The sequence below is a fragment of the Balaenoptera acutorostrata genome, chromosome 18 (genome assembly GCF_949987535.1).
Source record: "Balaenoptera acutorostrata chromosome 18, mBalAcu1.1, whole genome shotgun sequence".
NCBI classification, from domain to species: domain Eukaryota; kingdom Metazoa; phylum Chordata; class Mammalia; order Artiodactyla; family Balaenopteridae; genus Balaenoptera; species Balaenoptera acutorostrata.
The window spans coordinates 64,103,590-64,124,166 of record NC_080081.1 but is presented as its reverse complement, the minus strand read 5'-3'; the positions used below and the strand labels follow the sequence as shown (position 1 = coordinate 64,124,166).

Genomic DNA, 20,577 nt, shown 5'->3' with positions numbered 1-20,577 from the left:
CTGAAAATGGAAATCAAGTCTTCATTTCTTATTTCCCTTTTGCTTTCTACAACTTCAAAGAAGAAAAGACAGACCTCCCACCTTCACCTTAAACCAGAAAGCTACGCAGACGTTAGTATTTCAAATTACGACATGAAAAGCCTAAATGATTGAAGCAGCTAATTTTGAAAATCCTTTAAAGAAAAATAATAGGATAGGGGATTTCACTTTCCAGAGCATATAGATATCTTGAACACTCAGGTAGATTTGTTGCTAAATCACTCATTTCCCCGATGCTCAGCAAGCCAAAATGCTGACAGCCAGGCTTGCAGCAAAGAAAGGCACGTGAGCAAAGAGATCTCAGACTTACCTCCCTGAAGGCAAGGGGCGCGGGTATTTATAGGATAAAGCATAAAGCAGCAGGGCGGTCTGGGGCGTGGGGAGCTCGCAGAAAGGTTGCTGGGAAAAGGTGGGTAATTGTCATTCTGTGCAGGTGTAACTAAGCTACAGGCCTCTGCACGTTCAAAAACGGAGGCACCTGGCCTGATCTGAGGGTGGAGTTCCCGGCCCTCTGACATCAAAAGGTCACCTAGAGGACACTCGCGCATGCCCGGTTGGAGGGTCAGTGGTCCTTTCCAGCCTTAACTAGCTCAGCTCCAAATAGACACAGGTGATGCCAAGTTCCTGGAAAACACCTCGGGCAAACATCTTGTTTAGGCCCCCTGCTTCTTGGATGAGGTGCAGGTCTTCTGCAGCAATAATTAAAAACAACCTTGATGTGTAAAGACAGGTTACAGGTGAAATGGATTTAACTGGTGATTACCCCCGGTTATAGATTTAAAGTATTCAGGGTATTTTCTTAGTTTATCATTTGGGCAAGACGTCTTATCTTTCTGGACCTCATTTCTCCAATGAGGGGAAAGGCTCTCTAAAGCCTTAAGACAGGGTGGACAACCCAAGGTTTAAGTCCAAGAAACGAATCACGGGTAGTGGAATCTAGGCTCAAGGCTGCTTGGATGGGGGAGCAGCTTGGGCCTCTGAAGTGTCTAGTGAAGAACTAACTTGTAGAGAAAAATTACTAGGGCCTGGCTCTGGGCTAGGAACTTTACATATGTTAATACTCCTGGGAGCACGTATTATTACCTGCTCCATTTTAGAGGCATGGTAATAGGGGGTTCAAGGGGTTAGATAACTTTTCAGGATGGCAGAGCCAGGACTGAAATCCTGGCCTTCCTGGTTTTGGGGCCAAGTGTTCTTCCTGGAGCAACTCTCGCAGGTGTGAAGACCTGTCCTGCCTGACATGCATGGGCTGCGGTAACATCTCCAGTCTCCAGGGCCCTTGCCTCCTGCCTGCCTTCCCATCTCCATGGCAACTTTTTAAAACCCAGGCCTTTTAATACTTTTAATATGTACTGATTTAGTCTCTAATCCTGAATGCAACCGAAATAACAGGATCCCCCTCTGCTCTCAGTTCCCTGATGACCGAATTCAGGCTGTTACGTGTTACGGTAACCACGTTCCGCCTGGCCAGGCCAGTGCTCCGGAAACTACACTGTAAACGACAGGATATTTACTAACTTCAACAAAATTATTTAGACAAATCATCCATTTAAAAAATAGACCAAATAAATATCTTTGAAGACCCAAGGAATCTTTTACCCAGATCGTTTCTTAAAAACAAGACAAACAAAAAGCCATTGGTGCTTTTGTTCACATTAAAAAAAATAAGATATACTGCATTTTGACCACTTTTCATTGTTCACTAATGAAATCAATGCAAATAACCTTGGTATATGTTTTTTTTAAAAAAAAGTTCCAAAATTCATTTCCGAAAAATTCATTTGCTTGGAAATTCATTTTACCTTATGAACTTCCTTGGCCTTATAAACCTGTCAGCAGAGCAAACTGGGAGCCAGTTTCCTGCAGCCATAAATTCCACCAGCCTTTTTACAAGTCTTTATTCTTTGGAAATGTAAATGCTTGTGTTGAAAAGTATTCACTGGGAAGATAAATGAGCCACAAAATGATTAGTGCCCATTAGCTGATTTGTCACCTCTGCCCGGCATAAAACCGACTTGAGGGCTTTGAAAGTTGACGCCATTCTTAGCACCTGAGTAAATGAGGTCTCCTGACTTCACTCCTGCCTGGGCCTGCCCAACCCCAGGGCCCCTGGACAGGCCACGTCCACCCAGGCCTGTTAGCCAGCCTTTGTGGACTCTCCCAGGGGCAGAGGTTCTAACCACAACCTGTCTTGGCATTTCCACTGCCACCTTTAGGCCACAGCACCAAGCAGAGGAAGAGTGTAATTATACCCTAAAGGGATTCTCCAGAGCTGAGACTGCCTCAGGAATTCTCCATGTTTCCTTCTGAGCAAAGGGCAGGTGGGCGCACAGTAGGTGCATGCGCTCCCAAAGGAGCTCTTTGCTCCTTTGGGCCTGGCTTCGGGCCACACCTGCCTAAATCCAATCATTCCGGCCCAGGCCCACCTTCTCCGCAGAGCCCTCCCTCTTTTCACGGCTCCTCTCTTCTGTTTGAGAACCTACACTTCCATCCACTTCAAAGTCAAACTCCTCTGCTGACTTTCAAGACCTAGATAACCCTCCTCACCCTGTTTATCACCCACTGGATTCCCTGAGCAGCCCTGCTGGGTGCTACAAAGAAGAAAGAAATCACAGCTCTGCCAGTTAACGCTGATGCATCTCAGAGTCGGCCGTCTTCCCCAGAGAAGAGTGGAAAACTGGCAACGGATGAGTTTACGTTTCCTGGAGTAGAGTGCTTCCCAAAGGCAGTAAATGACATGCGCACCCTCATCAAGGATAATGAGCTCTTACCAAATATTCAAAATAAAATTAACTTCATTTTATAGGTCAGTGAAGCATGCATGGGGGAGAGGGGCAGCCGAGTGGTGGTGTAGATGGCTGATCATTGTTAAAAACAACATTCTCAGGAATGACTTTGCACCGTCGGGATGTTCTTAGTCGTGACCCTCTCTGAAATGGCTCTGATTTTTACGGTTTTGAGTTCCGCCTGCTTGTCCTAGCGGCTCCCCTCCGGTACTGTTGAGATAAAAGGTGTTATTTCTTCCTCTGATCAGTGTGCCTGCCTATTGGCAGAAAACAGAAATTTTAAGAAGTCTTCCAAAAAATAAGAAGAGATTGGCCTTGAGTGGGAGCCTGGATCTTGGGAAATACAATTGTCAAGGTCGAGATGGGGCGAGGGAGGAAAATAAGGGGAGTGAGGGTATCAGGAGGGGCGGCACATGGAAGTCCTGGTGCCCAGACCACACAGCACACCAATTATATCAGAATCTCTAGGGGTGGGGTCCCAGCATGTCTTTTTTAAGGCTTCCAGACGATTCCAAAGTTGCGCTGCTCCCAATACTGAGTGTCACTCTGCTTGATCCAATTGGCTGACAGTGTACAGACGTGGTGAAGGAGGGAGGGGACAGGAAAGCTGGAAACCGCATGGGGGGCCCGTGTGCAGGTCCTGGTCCGTGGCTCCCCAGCCCTGTCACAGATCCAGAACATTCGTCTTTGTGAGAAATTCTGACAGGCTCTGACATCGCTAACTTTCCTGAATCAATTTCATTCTGCCTTTTTTAGAAGTATGTACATTCTTCAGGTTATTAGAATGTAGTTGATAAGTTCTATTTCTTAGTTCTTTTGAGAATTTCCACAGGATAGCCTTAGCCCTAGTCCTCTGAGGTCATTTTCATTTTCCTTTCAAAAAATAGGTAGTAAATCATTTACAAAATGTCAAATACTGTGCAGGGTTCTGGGGATACAATGGTGTGTTGACCATACCGCTCTCCCATTCAAATATTCGCTGTGAGGACTCAGAAGTTGTATGCAGTTGTATTCACGGCCAAGATTTATTACAGCTGTGTGATAAGGACGCAGGCGAATCGCAAGGGAAGAGAAGCAGGCAGAGTGGGAGGAATCAGGTGCAGTCTTCCTCAGGCTTGTTCCCACCACCCCCGGTGAGAGGGGTCACACAGAGTGCACCCCCCAGCCAAGTGCGGCCACCCGCAGGCAGTGACTGCTTGAGAGACCATTGGAGACTTCGGCTTGAGGTCTTTATTGGGGGCTGGTCACGTGAGCACCCCCTGGCCAGCACGTTCCCAAATTCCAGAGCCCCAGTAGAAAAGCAGGTGTTCAGCATACACCACATTGTTTGTGCCATCTGGGGGCACCGTGGGCCGCTCGGAGGATCTCAGTGTGAGAAGCCAAGGTTCTAGACATCAACCAAGGGCCAACCCTGCAAAGGGTCTCAGCCCTGCTATGTGACCTCTTTTCTGCAGAAATGCTAAGCTGAAATGGTCTCTGCCTTCCTGAAGTTCTGTGTAGTTGGAGAGAGAAACATTTGTCTAATCATTATGTGTACAAATATCACCACGTCTCTGTGAAAGTTGCAGGAAGGAGATGTACCGGCTGCCAGGAGAGCTGCTGCAGGGAGTCTGACCTGGCCTGGAAGGTCAGCCGAGCCTCCCTAAGGCTTCCCATGGCCAACTCAGGAAGATCAGAACTTAGTTAATTCGCAAGGGCTTGCAGAACCTTCTAGGTGAGAAATAGCAGGTCTAACAGCCGTGGAGCCAGAGTAAGCATCTAAAAAGTAGTGTGTCTGTAACCGAGATGGAAGGGTTGGAGCTCTGGCGGGCAAGGCCTTGCAGGTCACGGGGAGGATGGGGGGCTTCACCCTAAGAGCAGTGAGAAAGCACCGAGAAGTCAGAAGTGAAGCAGTGGGTATGTGTATGGGGTGGTGGGATAGGGACTTCAGTTCTTACTTCGAAGTTGAGTAATTTGGTTACTATGTGCTAGGGAAGAAAACCAGAAAAGGGCGAGTAGCAACAAATGTCAGGTTATTTTCTGTGTTTTCTTTAATCAGTCATGTTTTTTTGCTTCACCTCAGTTTTGTAGACAGATACAGTAATTCTCAGTCTGGTTGTGAAATACCCCAGTGTATCTGCAATGATTTCTGGGGCTCTTAGTAAATCTTCAAAGCAAAATTAATTAATTTCACCGTCCGTGTACATGTCAAATGCATACAATTTAAAGCAAAACATAGTTTTGACTGGGTAAGTGAAGCCAAGGAAGCAATGACAGGGATCTGAAACTGTCAAAGGTTTGAGGAAAGAAGAGCAATTATGTGATTACTTATAGATTTGCTAAGAATACACTTGAATACTAAACGCACAATAGTGAAACCTCAATTCTTTCTGCAAGAAACTTAATTTTAAAAACTAAAAATAATAATCTTGAAAGAAAAACTTTAAGGAACTCATGGTATAAATAAACCAAGTATTTTTAAGGTTATTATTTTTGTATTAATGTAATAATAATACATGTTTGTCATAAAAATTTCTAACATAAGGAGACAAACAAGAAGAAAGAAAAGACAAAAGAGAGAGAAATTACTTATACTTTGAACACCAATTTTAAAAGCTAATTTCCCTCAGCTGTCCAATTTAGTTTTTTTCTCAATTATTCACTATTTATACAGTCTCACAACGAATACTCTTATAGCTAATGCTTTGCACATATTCATGATTATTTCCCAAGCCTGTATTTCTAACAGTGGATATTGCTGAAGCAAAGGCAGTGCAAACATTTAAAGCTTCTGACATTTGTTTCCAACCCGGCCTCCCCAGAAGTTGTACCTTTTTACATTCCCCTTAGCAGTGCCCGTTTCCCACAACTGCTCCAGCTCTGAGCACTCCTGACAATTTGACAGACAAGGAGCGTCTCGTTTTATTTGTGCATCAATGACTCACGTGCTTTCGTGGAACACACGAAACACACTCAGCTCTGCGAGGAGACCTGGGCCACGTGGTCTCTGCCCTCAAGACAGCTGACACTCGGGTGGGAAACCTGACGCTTGGTGGCAGCCGGCTGCAGGCGGGGAGGGGGCTTATGTGAGAGCGCTGGGAAGCATTTCTGTCCTGGGGGGTATTTCTGAAGGAGGAATCAATAGGATTTGATTCTTAGATAAAGCAATGAAGTTGGTTGCATGAAAAGGGACTACAGGGCTGCCAGCTAGAAGAAGGATAGAGGAAACGATATTGGAAATCGGGTAATTAAAAGGACCTTATTCGGGGCCAAGGAGACAGTTCCTAGAGGAGCCTGGGTGGGGGTGAGGCTGGTAACAGCTCTTGCTTTCTCTTTTTAACTTTTGGAGGAAGCATCTTTACTTGTGTAAAGAAAAAACAATAATGAATTTTCGTAATGTTAGGTGTGCTGCATTTGAAATGTTAGTAGTTCTTCAAAGTTCAGAGGCCAGTGGAATATGAGGTTGGGGCACAGGTAAGAGAGTAGGGCTTCCAGTGACGACCTGGGTGTCCTCAGTATCCAGTGGCTTTGGCCACCAAGGGCTGGATGAAATCGGAGGCAGTGAGTACGCGTGTGCATGTGAGCGCATGTGTGCCGAGAGGGTCGTGGAGGGGAGGCAGAGGGCCGAGACACAGCCGAGAAGTGGAGCCAGGAGAAGACACAGAACGGTCCCACCAAGTCTTTCTCAAATCGGGGGAGCCTCACACAAGTGGGAGCACAGTGCCCACACAGGTTTCCCAGGGGTGAGTCTTCCAGGAGGAGGGGAGATAAGGGCCAGCATCAAGCCAGTTGTCTCTCCCACCCTGAGATGTGGTCCTGAAAGGAGAACCGATTTGCTCAAAGACACACAACACACCCCGAAGTTGCTCTGGGCCAAAATATATGTCCACTGACCTCCAAGGACAGTATTTGGGATCGTGCAAGGAGAAGGCAGAAAAAGCCCGATTTTAACACCACAGTGTTATGCCCACCTATGTGTCAGGCTCTCGATTCCTACCCACATGGCCTGGCGATCAAACAGGTAATTTCTTTAGAGCGCTCGCTCTTGGAAGCCTGTGCTACATCCCGAATTCCACAACTGACTCCTAGAATTGAGTTTTTGGAGACGAGGATTCACTGCAACTACACCACACGATCAGCTACAGAAGCGCAGGAGTGTTAAAGGTCCTACAGATTAACGAAAATTTCCCTGTGTGAGAGGAGGTGTGTAAAAAATTACAGAGTACTTTCCAGAACCTACTTACCTGATGGAGTTAGAGACTCAGAAACAAAATTATTTCCCAAAGAGAAGGTTTGGGGTCCTGTTGGAGGCACGAAGATCACCCGAGCGGCTTCCACCCGAATCCTCTTGCGGGTCAAGCTGGTGAGTCAGCACAAACTCCTGGCCATGTCTGCACAAAACCTCCCACCGCCCCCTACACGTCTTCACTATGCATCAGAATTCCCCGCTAAATTACTTTTTGGCATCTACTTCTAACTTTCCCCCATATCTTATGCCCTCACTCTAAATAATTATACTAATGCACACATTGGACAAATCTTTTAAAAATGAAGCAATGTTTACAACTCCGGCAGACCATAAAATGCACATGTTCAGGTATTGTTATGAAGTAGAAGCTGCCAAAGTGATAAGGAGGAAAGAAAGGTCAGGCTTTCTTTTTTCTTTTTTTGGGGGGGTGCAGCACGCAGCTTGCGGATCCTGTTTCCCTGACCAGGGATTGAACCCCTGCCATGGCCGTGAACGTGCTGAGTCCTCCCCCTGGACCTCCCGGGAATTCCCCGTTTTTCTTTTTTTTAATAAGGGTAGAAACTCGGTCTGTCAAAGCTTCTGGTGTGGAATCTAGTACTTATAGTCACCACGTGCAAACCTAAAAGTGCTGTCCTAACCCCAGGAAAACAGCAGGCCAACAGGGTCCAGCTTAAGAAATGAGCCGGTTTTCACAATGAGCCTTCTCCTCCCAATGTTTTGAAATCCGAAGCACTAGACTGTTAAAAACCCATACCTTTATGGTGGGTAGGCTGGGGCAGAGGGGTGACATGGCTTGAATTCCTCAGGGCAGAGTCACACGAGGGGTGCTTTCTAGTTCCATGCCAGTCGCCTCCAGGGGGAGTTGCTGCTGCCTGAAGGGACTAGCGATATTGATCACAGAAATAAAACAGTCCTGGTTAGTCCTTTAAAATACATCTTTTGGCATTCGGTGATTTTCTAGGAAGTGCAGAAGAAAAAGTTTTAGCCCTCTGGGAGTGTCTTAAATCACATGAGAAGCAGCCAAGCCTTGCGTGGATCTGTTGTCACTTGTCCCTTTTCTGTCTTTGTGCTGCCACCTAGGGAGAGAAGGAGAACACATGTTGTATCCTGGTGAGGAGAAGCAGTCACCTGCAATCCCGAGGACCATCTGCACCTTCCAGAACAGAAAAGCAAGGCTGGTTGGGTTAGTCCTGAGATCAGCAGCTGTGCATTTGTGCTTCAGAGAGAAGCCTTTGGGACTTCCCCTGGTGGCACAGTGGTTAAGAATCCACCTGCCAATGCAGGGGACAAGGGTTCGAGCCCTGGTCCGGGAAGATCCCACATGCTGTTGAGCAACTAACACGCCACAACTACTGAGCCTGTGCTCTAGAGCCTGCAAGCCACAACTACTGAGCCCACATGCCACAACTACTGAAGCCTGTCCACAACAAGAGAAGCCACTGCAGTGAGAAGCTCGCACACCACATCGAAGAGTGGCCCCCGCTCGCTGCAACTACAGGAAGCCCATGCGCAGCAACGAAGACCCAACGCAGCCAAAAATAAATAAATAAAATAAATTGAAAAAAAAGAGAAGCCCTCAGGCAAAGGAAGCGGTTTCCCTTGGGGTGACCTCATTCTAGGGCTAATGTTAGGCTCCTGGAGGTGGGTGAGATGCACATTTTCCTTCCAGTGTTCAAAGGGAGTGAAATACAAAATAATGTTAAGGTTGCCCAAACTCAGGGAATAGATACCCTCATTTTAGAAAAAAAATGATAATACAAGAAACAAATGAAAAAAAAGTTCTAAGGTGAATAATTCTTAAACCATGTTTTCCTCTCTTTTCCTATGCAGATCCAATGTATAAAAAATAAATATAGACTTGCTGGTGGAAGTAGTAGTCCTTAATATCCTCCTGAAAAATGCCATGGAACAAGTGTAATTATTGAAAGCTGGTTTCTTACTGAGCACAAAGTCAAACAATTTACTCTGGAGCTATAAGTTATCAAAAAAAAAAAGTTGATGGAAATCAGATTTCTATGCCATAAGTGGATAAGATGTGACAGAGGTTAGACCTTCCCTAACCACCCGCCTCACCAGAACTCTGTCCACTTCCCTGCTCAGCTTCTTCCACAGCCCCCGGCAATATATGACACCCCATATAGCCGCCCCGCTAGAGCAGAAACTTCTCGAAGGCAGGTATTTTTGTTTGCCATGTGGACAGCTGCATTCTAGTGCCTAGAAAAACATTTGGCACAAAGCGGGTGCTCAGTATCTGCTCGTAAAAGAATAAATGAATCTAAGCTTCTTCCTTGGCTTCTTTTTTCTTTTGAAAGAACTTATAACTTGACTAACTTTAATTTTACACATTCTGATTAAAGCACATGTGTAAGGTAACAATTCTCTTAACATCCATGAAGAAGCTCTGATTCTTCTGTAAATCACATTCGGTGCTTCCCTCCGCCCCTCCCTGTCTCAAATAGGCTTGATTAGCGTGAGACCATCAAAATAACATTTATTAACAAAAGTACAGTAAATGCTAAAAAGCTGACAGCTGAATTAAAGACTTGGCATGCAAATGCAATAGCTAAGTAGAAGCTTTGCTTTAATTCTGGCTCAGCACTGCTGAGGATAAATTGACCTGCAGAATTCATTATGAATAGAGCAAGAAGATGAAACAGAATAAATCTGATTTTTCCTTTCTTAGGATAAAATTCACAATTAAAACAGACTACTGGAGGATAAATGGCCATAAAGCTACATATACAATGATAAGAACCTTGGGGAGGCAAAAAAGAGAGAGGGCTGGGCTTGAGGGTGAAAGGGCAGCCTCGGGCTTGGCCACTCACAGTCTGGGTGACCTCACTTGGACCATCTATGAAACAGGGATACGGCCCCCTTCCAGTCTACCTTAGAAGGTTGTTGTAAAGATTAATTTAACTACTGATACAGGATTGCTGTAAAAACTGTAAAGTACTATTAAACATAAGGTACTTTTCATCAGTCTAATGACCCTGAGGAGTATATAAACTGGAGGAGTGCATAAATCTGTGTATCAAAAGGTGTACGAATCTAATCATTTCTTCCTTATTCAGATGAGGTCAAAGCCTGTGGACATCTTCCAAGGACACTAACAAATAGCCTTTCACTTGCCTTCCTAGACTCAGAGCTCCTTGCCTTCCACCAAGAGGTTCAACTGTATGATGCAGCGAACTCTGGAGATCTCCAAATTTTGGATTAGTCCTGGAGAAAGGGCTGTTTGGGGAAAAAATACGTGATACAAGGCAGCTAGTTAAGTTAGATCAACTTTAAGAACAGAGAAAGTCAATCTTAACCTATGTGAAGAGGCTGTCTTTCAAATCTGGGGAAGGGGTGACTTCCCAGGATGCAACGCAAGTCGAAGTTAGGGCCTCTGGGGAAGGGAGTTAATTTGGTGCGGAGAACCTGGCAGTCGGAAGTCCTGAGTTTAGGTTCTGGCTCAGTTATTTACTAGCTGTGTGATGTTGGGCAAATGAAATGACCTTACCCTTCTCAACTGTAAAATGGAGGAAATAATACCAATTGTGCCACATGGTTTCTGGAAGGATTTTAAACACATAAATTCATGGGAAAAGTGCTTAAAACTTGCAAGGCACTTTGCCAGTCTTTGTTATTACTTTCTAAGAATTATGCTCTTTGCAGTTCTTTCCACTGCAAAGTAATGTAATCTATGGAAAATGAAGAAAAGAGGCAAATATATAACATGAACACAATAGCCAGAGTGAACATGTTGGTGTATTTGCTCCCAGTGAAACAGATGAGATAATCCACCCAAGGAGCTCAGACGAGGGCCTGATGCGGGGTGAGCACAGGACAGATGCTAATCAAGGGCATAGCCTCACAGGGGTGGAGGAGATGAGGCTCCCCAAGCAGCAGTGACCGCAGGGCAGGACATCAAACAACCCAATGATCTAGTCTCATCTCATCACACGGAAGACACCACTGTGGGTCAGCCATGCTGGTGGTTTGTCCATGGGTCAGAGTTCAGGCAGGATTAGGACTCCAACCAAGTATAAATCCAGCTCCTTTAAATCAATTGGCCTTTTTAGACCAATTATTTTACTTTTTAAAAGTAAACTTTTTAGTTTAGTTTGAAACATGGTCACTTTCACTTCATTTTCATCTGTTTACTGTTATTGTCATAAGTTTGCATGCAGTATAAACACTGTACATTCAGTAAATGTAAATGGGTACATTTCAGCTTCTCACTTCCAAATTGCCTTTGTGTCTGGCTAAAGCCCCGAGTAAGAGAAATGGGAGCGTGGGAATGGACGGCGGCACGCTAAAAATAGACCTGAGCGGATGAAACACAGTCCCACTTGACATCCACATTAAACCTGACGGAGGGGAATCTCTTCGGGAGTCGGAACCCGAGAAGCACAAACCTGGAAGATGAAAGAGCCTGAGAGCCAGAGTACAAGGAAAATTTAAATCGAAGATAAACCAGGCACAAAAAAGGAAAGAATGTTGGTAATCTGAGATCAGTTTCAGAAATACGAATGGTTTGATGAAAATGATGGAGGCTCTTGTATGTGTACACAAGTGGTTTTAGAGTTTGCAGAAATCTTTTGAAGCTTTCCCCAAACTCAGCACATTAATCAAAAAGATAAATGATGTAAGTAAGAGAAGCAAAGTGCCAAAGGATTTGAGTAAGGTACAGTACCCTGATGTTTGGTGTTATAAAGTCTAAAAAGTCTCTAGTTTGAAATTCTTTAAATTTGAAGGAAGGATAGGATATATACGTGTATGTGTGTATATACGTATATATGTTTGTGGGTGCGTATGTGTATATGTTCATCTATTTGTATATAAGTGTGTGTGTATATACATGTGTGTCTATTTGTGTATATTGTGCATGTATATATATAAAGCCCACATTGATTTGTTCCTAATATTATTCCCCAAAATAGCACTTGGCATGTGTAACACCTTTAGTTTTTCATTCTTCAATTACTATTCAACTCCTAGTTAACACTGCACATTGCAAGTAGGATTAGTATCTTCATCTTGACATCAAAGGTAAACTCAAATATGGAAGAAAACAAAATTGATGATTTCACAAATTCCCATTTAATCTATAGCTAAGTCATGATGTGAGCTCCTATTTAAAGCTCCTGAAATCTAATGTACAGTATAGTGACTAGTTAATAATACTGTATTGTATACTTGAAATTTGCTGAGAGAATAGATCTTCAGTGTTCTCATCACACACACACACACACACACACACACGGTAAACATGTGAGGTGACCAATATGTTAATGAGCTTGGTTATGGTAATCATTTCACAATCTTTGTGTATCAAAATATCACATTGTACACTTTAAATATATACAATTTGTCAATTATGCCTCTATAAAGCTGGAAAAAAACAAAAGCTTCTGTGAAGACAGGGAGTATATAGACCACATATACTCTCAAACTTCAATAATTTAGGTTATGGGCTTTATATGAATAATCTTTAAATGCCATATAAAAGCAGATTTATTAACAGCACAGATGTAAACAATGTATTCTAACTTGAGACGTTCTGACGCAGATAAAATGACTACAGTAAGTGAAGTTTAATCAACTGATAGAAGAAAATTCACAGCCCTTTATCCAGAGATTAAAGATTACATCTATTTATTTCTATTAAGCCTATACAAGGAGTTTATGAGTGAGTTTATGAATATGTTCTTAAACTTCAAATTTAAGAGCACCACAGAAAACCACTCAGAATGAAACTTGAATTCCAAAGTTCAGCCATAAAATGTCAAAGAACCCCATTTTGTACTGCAGAACACTTTTCTGAGCTGTCCGGTACAGACTAACTGATTGATCGATTGATTACCTCATACCTTTATAGAAGGCCTACTCTGTGCTGCCCCATGTTAGGTGCTGTGGACATAACTGTGACCTAGTCAGGCAAGGTTCTGTGAAGAGGGTGAGGCAGGAAGATGGGAGAGGATTGGAGGCAAGTGAGGAATGAGGAATTGCATCTCTGAAAAAATGACGCTTGAGATGTTTGAAATGACATGATGGAACAAATCATGTGAAGATCCGGAGGAAGGATATAAAAGATAAACAAGTCACGCAAAGGCACTGATACGGGAACAGTGTGGCATATTCAAGGACCAACAAGAAGGTCATGTAACAGCTTAGACAATTTGAAAGACCAAGATAGATCAAGATCATGACTTTGACCCTTGGGAAAAAAAAGTCAAGTCTCAATTAGTGAGGACACTGGTTAGAATACTCAACCTATCCAACATTTGTACCCAACCTATCCAGTGTGTACCAACATCTACCAACTGCACACTCTGTGCAAGACACAAAGGTGAATAGTACAGAGTTCCTGCTGTTAAGTAGCTTACCTTCAACAGGGGTGATAATTCAAGAGTTTGAGTAGCCCTTCTCTCATCCTTCTGCCCTTTGGGTTGGGTGTCACTCTCCTGGCTCCTATGGTACCCTGCCTTACAACTACAGCTGCTGTGGGGATTAAGTGAATTATTATATGTAAAGTGCTCAGAACAGTGCCAAGCACATAAATGCTAGACAGTAGTTGTTGTTATTAGTATCGTTAGTTATTAGTATTATGAAATGATCACATGAGAAACCGGATATTAGCACAATTTCAAGGTATCTCAAAAATGGAGGGGCATTTCACAAAACAACTGACCAGTACTCTCAAAGTGTCAAGGTCACTGAAAGATAAAGAAAGACTGAGAGACACATTACAAAAAAGAGGAGATATGCTTAACTAAATGCAATGTGGAAGGATGGACTAGACCCTGGAATAGAAAAACAACATTAGTGTAAAAATAGGTGAAACTCAAACAAGGGGGTAGATTAGTTAATAATATTGTATTATTGTAAAGTCCCTGGCTTTGATAATTGTACTGGTTATATAAGGTGTTAAGGTTAGAGGAAGCTGAGTGAAGGGTATATGTATACTCTCTACTGTTTTTGCAACTTTTCTATAAGTCTAAAGTTATTTCAAAATAAAAAAGTAAAGACAAAAGAAAAGAAAGAAATTGGCACAGAAATGTCAGAGATGTTGGAACTAGCAGACAAGAACATTTAAGCAGCTGTTGTTAACTATAACGAACTATTTGAAGGAAAATTCAATGAGGAGAGAAATGCAAAGATATAAAAAAGAGCCAAGTGGAACATCTAGAGCTGAAAATTCCAATATATGAATAAAAATTCACTAACTGAGGTTATAGAAAATGAAACACTACAAGACAAAGTAAAATTGAAAATAAAGAAGAAGAACAGAAATTAAAGGACCTGTGGGACATCAAGTAGTATAGCATACATGTAACTGGAGTCCCAGAAGACAAAGACCCAACACAGCCAAAAATAAATAAATAAATAAATTAATTAATTAAAATATATATATATAAGAAACAAGTTATACCAATAAATTTGACAACTAGATGAAATAGATACATTTCTTTTTTTTTTTTTTTTAGAAATTCACGTTCTGATTGATTGATTGATTGATTGATTGCTGTGTTGGGTCTTCGTTTTTGTGCGAGGGCTTTCTCTAGTTGTGGCAAACAGGGACCACTCTTCATCGCGTTGCGCGGGCCTCTCACTATCGCGGCCTCTCTTGTTGCGGAGCACAGGCTCCAGACGCGCAGGCTCAGTAATTGTGGCTCACGGGCCCAGTTGCTCCGCGGCATGTGGGATCTTCCCAGACCAGGGCTCAAACCCGTGTCCCCTGCACTGGCAGGCAGACTCTCAACCACTGCGCCATCAGGGAAGCCCCCGATACATTTCTTGAAAGACATAAATTACTAAAACTGGCACAAGAAAAAGAAGAAAATTAGAATAGCTCTACATCTATCATAGAAATTGAACTAGTAACTAAAAAATTTCCCAGAAAAAAAAAAATTCCAGGCCCAAATGGCTTCACTAGTGAATTCTGTCCAACATAAAAAGAAAAAACAATACTAATCTCACAAAAACGCTTTCAGAAAATGGGTGATGAGAGACTATTTCCCAACTCATTTAATAAAGCCAGCTTTACTCTGATACCAAAACTAGACAAAATCATTACAAATAAGGAAAACTACAGACCAATATCCTTCATGAACAGAGATTAAAAAAACCATTAATAAAATATTAGGAAATAAAACACAATACTATATATGAAAAGACCAATTGAGTTTATCCCAGGGATGTAAAGTTCAACATTCAAAAATCGATCATTATACTTCACATATTAAAATATATTCCTTTACTAAAGGAAAACTGCATGATCATCTCAATAGATGAAGAAAAATTATTTGACAAAATTCAATATCCATTCATGATTAAAACTCTCACTGAAAAGAAGAGAACTTCCTCAGTCCGATAAAGGAAATCTACAAAAACCACACACATAGATCGATAGTAGCAGCAAGCACACCTCTTGCCTGGATCTTGGTTTCTAAATACCATTCTCCTCTAAAAGGAACCCTGGCTCCTTGGGAAAAAGGCTGATTCCAGGGCTTGGACAGGGAAAATGCATGAAGAGCCTGGAATACCCTCTTGCAGAAGAAGTAATGAAGTATTTAAAAATGAATGAAACATAACAAAAGGATACAGTAGCCAGCTTGAAGGGACTCCTACTGGCCCTTCTGGGACAATATGAGGAACAGGATAATGTAATTTAACTCACTGGATAAAATAACCTTCAAGTGCATGATGATATAAGCTCATAAATGAATAAATAAGTAGAGAAGGGAAAGCCCTCCCTTCTAGAAAAATGCCAAAATAAATAAATATAAATGTAAAATAAATAAATATAAAAGAAATGATGGAGTTGGAAAAAATATCAGTTTTATTTTAAAACTTGTGAGTGAATGTTGAATGAGGAATAGGATACTTAAAATTGCCAGAGTATTTGCCCACAAATCACTTATTAATTACAAAGAGAAAAATAATAACTCTACAGTGGATAAACCTGGTGGACACCACGTTAATCAAGCAATCAAAGTTAACATCCCTAGTATTGGGTCATGTGACTCTTGACATGGTGCACTAAGAAAGACACAGCATTACTTCTGTGGGTGCCCAAAAGGTAAAACTTGGATCTAATCAAGAGGATACATTAGGCAAACTCACAGTGAGGAACATTCGACTAAACAACAAGCCTGTGCTCTTCCAAAATGTCAAGGTCAAGTAAGACAAGGAATAGGTGAGAAATTTTTCCAGATTAAAGAAGACAACAAAAGAAGGCTCAGTGCTAGACAGTTTTACTATGGACATTCTTTAAAATTTTCCAGAAATAGAATGTTCCTATGCAAAATTATTCCTTCCAGAATATTGGGAAAGATTGAAAGCCAGCTGAATTCTAACACTAAGACCTAACAGCAATATTGCTTTCGAATATAGATGCAAACATTCTAAATAAAAGCCTAGAAAACCTAATTGAGAACTAGATTTGACAATGGTTAAACCAGATAGAGAGCATCCACGATGCTATCCTTTATCTACTGCCAGGTAGTTTAGTGTAGGAACTCAAGCACAGTTTAATTGTGATAAAAACTCTACAACCAGCACAAGAGATGCCAAAAAGATATTTGATAACAACCAATACCAATTACTAATTAAAACTTTAAGGAAAATATGTATAAAAGGAAATACCAAAGATAGATATTCTTTATCACATTAACAATAGCTAGTGTCAGAACTGATGGTAATGCACATTAATAAAATCACAAATTAGGCAAAGATAACTACTATTACATATTATTCTTCAATACTGTTCTATCTTACCCATGTAATATGATATAAAAGAAATAAAAGAGCTATAACTATCAGAAAGAATTGCACACAAATTTTTCGAAGATTATGTACCTTATTATGCATTGAAAACCCAATATGAATAAAATAAAAAAATTTAGATTAATAGTTTAGTAAATTAGTTATTTAAAGATAAACATATAAAAATGTAAAACTTTACCACAAAATAGCCAGTTAGGAGATATAACTGAAAAAAAAAAAAAAAAGGTTTCATTAATAGCAACAAGAATACCTACAGATACTCCTATAAAGAAGTATCTAGAACCTACATGAAGATGAAGAACCAAATGTTAGCGAAAGGCATGATTAGGATTTTAGTAGATATAGACAAATACCATATTCCTGAATAAGGACACTCACTTTTGTAAAGATGTGTTTTTCTCAAAATAGTTTATGGGTCTAACAAAATCTCAGTAAAATCCATTAGAATTTACTCTTAGAACCTGTAAAAATGATCCTACAAATCTAATGGAAAAAATAAATAGGTGAGAAAATAATTACAAACCAAGGGAAAAAAATTACAATGAACACAGTGGACAAAAATGAATGTCTTTAAGTTATAAAATACTTTTTAGAATCAATAAGAAAAATACTGATACTCCAATAATTTAACAAAGGGCATAAACAGATAATTCTCTATAAGATGGCAAATGATAGGTAAATGTGAAAAAATGAACAATATTATTACTGTGGACAAAAAAACGTTGCCTGCCATTTCAGAAAACAACAAATGTTGCCCACCATCAAGCCATCAGCCTCTGCAGAGCTCCCCCTCACCCGCCCCCCACCTCGGTGCACCCTGAGGGGAATTCAGGATGGAGAAAAACAGAATACTGGCCCTAGACAGTTCAGATGTATATCAAAGGAGTAATTTCAATGAGCCCAGACTCTTGCATCTTCCCATACCCAGAAAAGCACTAAACTCATTAACTTGAGATGTCTGGGCTTTTTTGTGTGTGTGTATGATTAGCAGTAATCTTTTGATGTTTGACTACATGTTTTTTTTTCAACAAAAATTCCTACATATCCTGGCTTCTCTCTTACCTCTTTGGAACAGTTCCTCAGAGCTATCTGAGAGGCTGCCTCCCAGGCTATAGTCCTCTGTAAGTTCCCCGAATAAAACATAACTCTCAACTTTCAGGTTGTGTGGGGTTTTTTTTCAGTCGACATTGTTAATCAGGAAAATGTGAATTAAAACCACACTAACATGCCTTTTTTCCACTTATTTGCAAAGATACTATTCAAAGCTAATAAGATAAGGACTCATACCATCATTTGTTAGAGTGCAAGATACTATAACCTTTCTGTGAAATATATTCCCAAAAGTATATATTTGAAAAACTTAGTTATGAATCAGTAAGCCCACATCTAAAACTCCATTCTAAGAAAACAATAAAAGATATGGACAAATATTTACATAGAATCTGATTCTTCCAATAGCAAATGCTTAAAAATAATACAAATGTCCAAAATAGGGCTATGATCATTAAACAATCAAATACTCAAATAATTAAAAATTACTGTCATTAAAAAAGTATATTTATGAAGAATAGGAGACTGGGAAAATGCTCACGAAATGATGTCAAGAAAAAAGGTTATAAAATTACTATTATAATTCCTTTAAAAATTATTATAGAAGAAAACACACCATATTATCTCCAGGTAATGAAACGTCGGGAGATTATAATTTTTGTTTTATACTTTTCTCTATTTTCTGCAAAGAACATGTATTCATAAAACAGAAAATACATTAAACAAAAGATTTACCAAAAACTAAAGGCTTTTAAAAAGTAGTAGTTTATCTGATAGTTGGTTATATTTCTCTCAGTATATTGAAAACCATATTGCTATAGCTACCATGTGCAAAGTTGCATAAAATAACAGGCATACACTCAAATATTGTCACATATCAGTTTATTGAGGAAATTGTGATGCTAGAGGTTAATTCTATTCACTTGATTACTTTTCATGATGTCAAACAAAACTCCAAAGGCCACAAGCCATGAAGTTACACAATTACTTTCCCATATTTTGTTCAGGAAACACAAAAATCAAACACAAAGAAATGTTCAAGTGAATCTGAAAATTGCCCCCTTCCTACTTTTTTTTCAAAAGGTGGTAATTAAGGGTTAGGAAGTACAGTGGAATGGAGGAAGGATGAAAATGGGACATGTAGAAGGCAAATATTTTTGCTCGATTTAATTTTTAAAGTTTCAAATCTTTCCAATTTTTTTAACATGTTTTGCACCAAAAAAGGAATCAATACTTTTCATTCCACTCTTGTCAACTTTAGCCAAAGCCTTCTGAGCTGCAGTCATTTTGCTATTTTTCTGTTAATGAAAATAAGAGAGAAAAATTGTTACGAATGTAACATTTATAAATCATACATGCAAATCAAACAAGACCATGCATGTCTCAAGGTTCGTTAAGGGAGGTAAGCATTTGCTGCTGACATGCTTCATAAGGGAGTGATTCTTTTTAAAAGTTCTGATTTCTATTCAGAATTCAGATCTAAGAGACAAAATATGTTAAAAGAGGCAGGAGACAAAACTGCCGCCTTCTAAGGAGTGGAATGTTACAACCAACGGTTTACTTTAGGGGAAATAATTCTGGAGGGTGTATTAAGTGAAATAACACAAACAATTGAACTGACACAGGCAGCAATTGTCAGCGGGAGGAATTACAGCCTTGTATTACCAAATGATGAATAATTCACAACAATCTACCATCTGATTTTATTCATAGGCTCTATGGGAAACCAAGGACAAAGCTATTATATTCAAAAGATAACCTGTATTGCAAAGCATCCAGGACCAGCAGGATAGCTGTTCCATTTTTCCTCCAACAAAAAAATACTTTCTAAAAAGCTGACTCCAAATAACTCTGTCTTTTAAAATTCTATCTCTTCCTGGTCACTGTTTTTGTTTTGTTTTGTTTTGCCACGTCCTATAACAAGCACTGGCAGAAGGGAAATAGCAGCTGATTTTACTTCAGTGTTCAGCAAAAGCATAAATGATGGGAATCAGCAAAGAAAAAATCATCTGTCTCCCTGGGAACTGTGAGACAGAGCCATTGCCAAGGTATCTTTTAAGGGCACAGTCGATATATGATCCCTAAAAACTTGCTTTTTACATTCTGTCACTTATAATTTAGTAGGCTTATATTTTGGCTGGATGGGGAAAAGTGACAGTCTCTGAGACAAGTGATCCTCCATCCCCTGCAATTAACTGACATCCTGGTCCAACCTCTTATCTCACTGGTGCGGTGCCCAAGTGGATACAATGGGAAGCAGCACTTAGAAGGGTGGGGCAGAAATACTCCTCACAGAGAGACTCAAAAATGTCCCTGCTTACAGAAAGCACTGAGATAACCAGCTATTTTAGCCAAATCTCAAGTTGGATTATCCCCTGATAGCCCATGCCCTGATAAATTACATGTAGATTAAAGAATACAATTTTTAGAAAACACTAAATCTAAGGAGAGTAAGTGTTCTTAAAATCTAGGTGGAAGTTAACCTATCTTGGGGCAGGCAAGGTCTTTCTAAGCATAAAAATAATGAGAAAATCATAAAAAACTTCCATATTTAATCCTCAGAAAAACTTAAAATAGTTCCATATTTAATCCTCAGAAAAACTTAAAATAGTTTAAAAGTCAAATGAAAAGCCTAAACAAATTGGAAAATTATCTGTACCCCATATGTCATGAAAAGTGTTAATAGCCTTAATTTATAAT

At 40.5% G+C, this 20,577-nt stretch overlaps 1 protein-coding gene across 12 annotated transcripts in view; it reads right to left on the bottom strand.

Annotated features, from left to right (window-relative positions):
* Positions 1–7,340: 7,340 nt before the first annotated feature.
* RNASEH2B (ribonuclease H2 subunit B) overlaps positions 7,341–20,577 on the bottom strand; it is a 104,028-nt gene continuing 90,791 nt past the window's right edge. For 10 of the 12 annotated variants that reach the window (XM_057532858.1, XM_057532857.1, XM_057532859.1 and 7 more), the window contains one exon: positions 18,743–19,175. In XM_057532858.1, coding sequence (XP_057388841.1) covers positions 19,059–19,175 — 117 coding nt within the window. In that variant the 3' untranslated portion in view covers positions 18,743–19,058. Of the gene's footprint in view, positions 8,130–18,742; positions 19,176–20,577 lie in introns of those variants that run through there. The other 2 variants (XM_057532860.1, XM_057532864.1) reach the window with 2 other exon arrangements.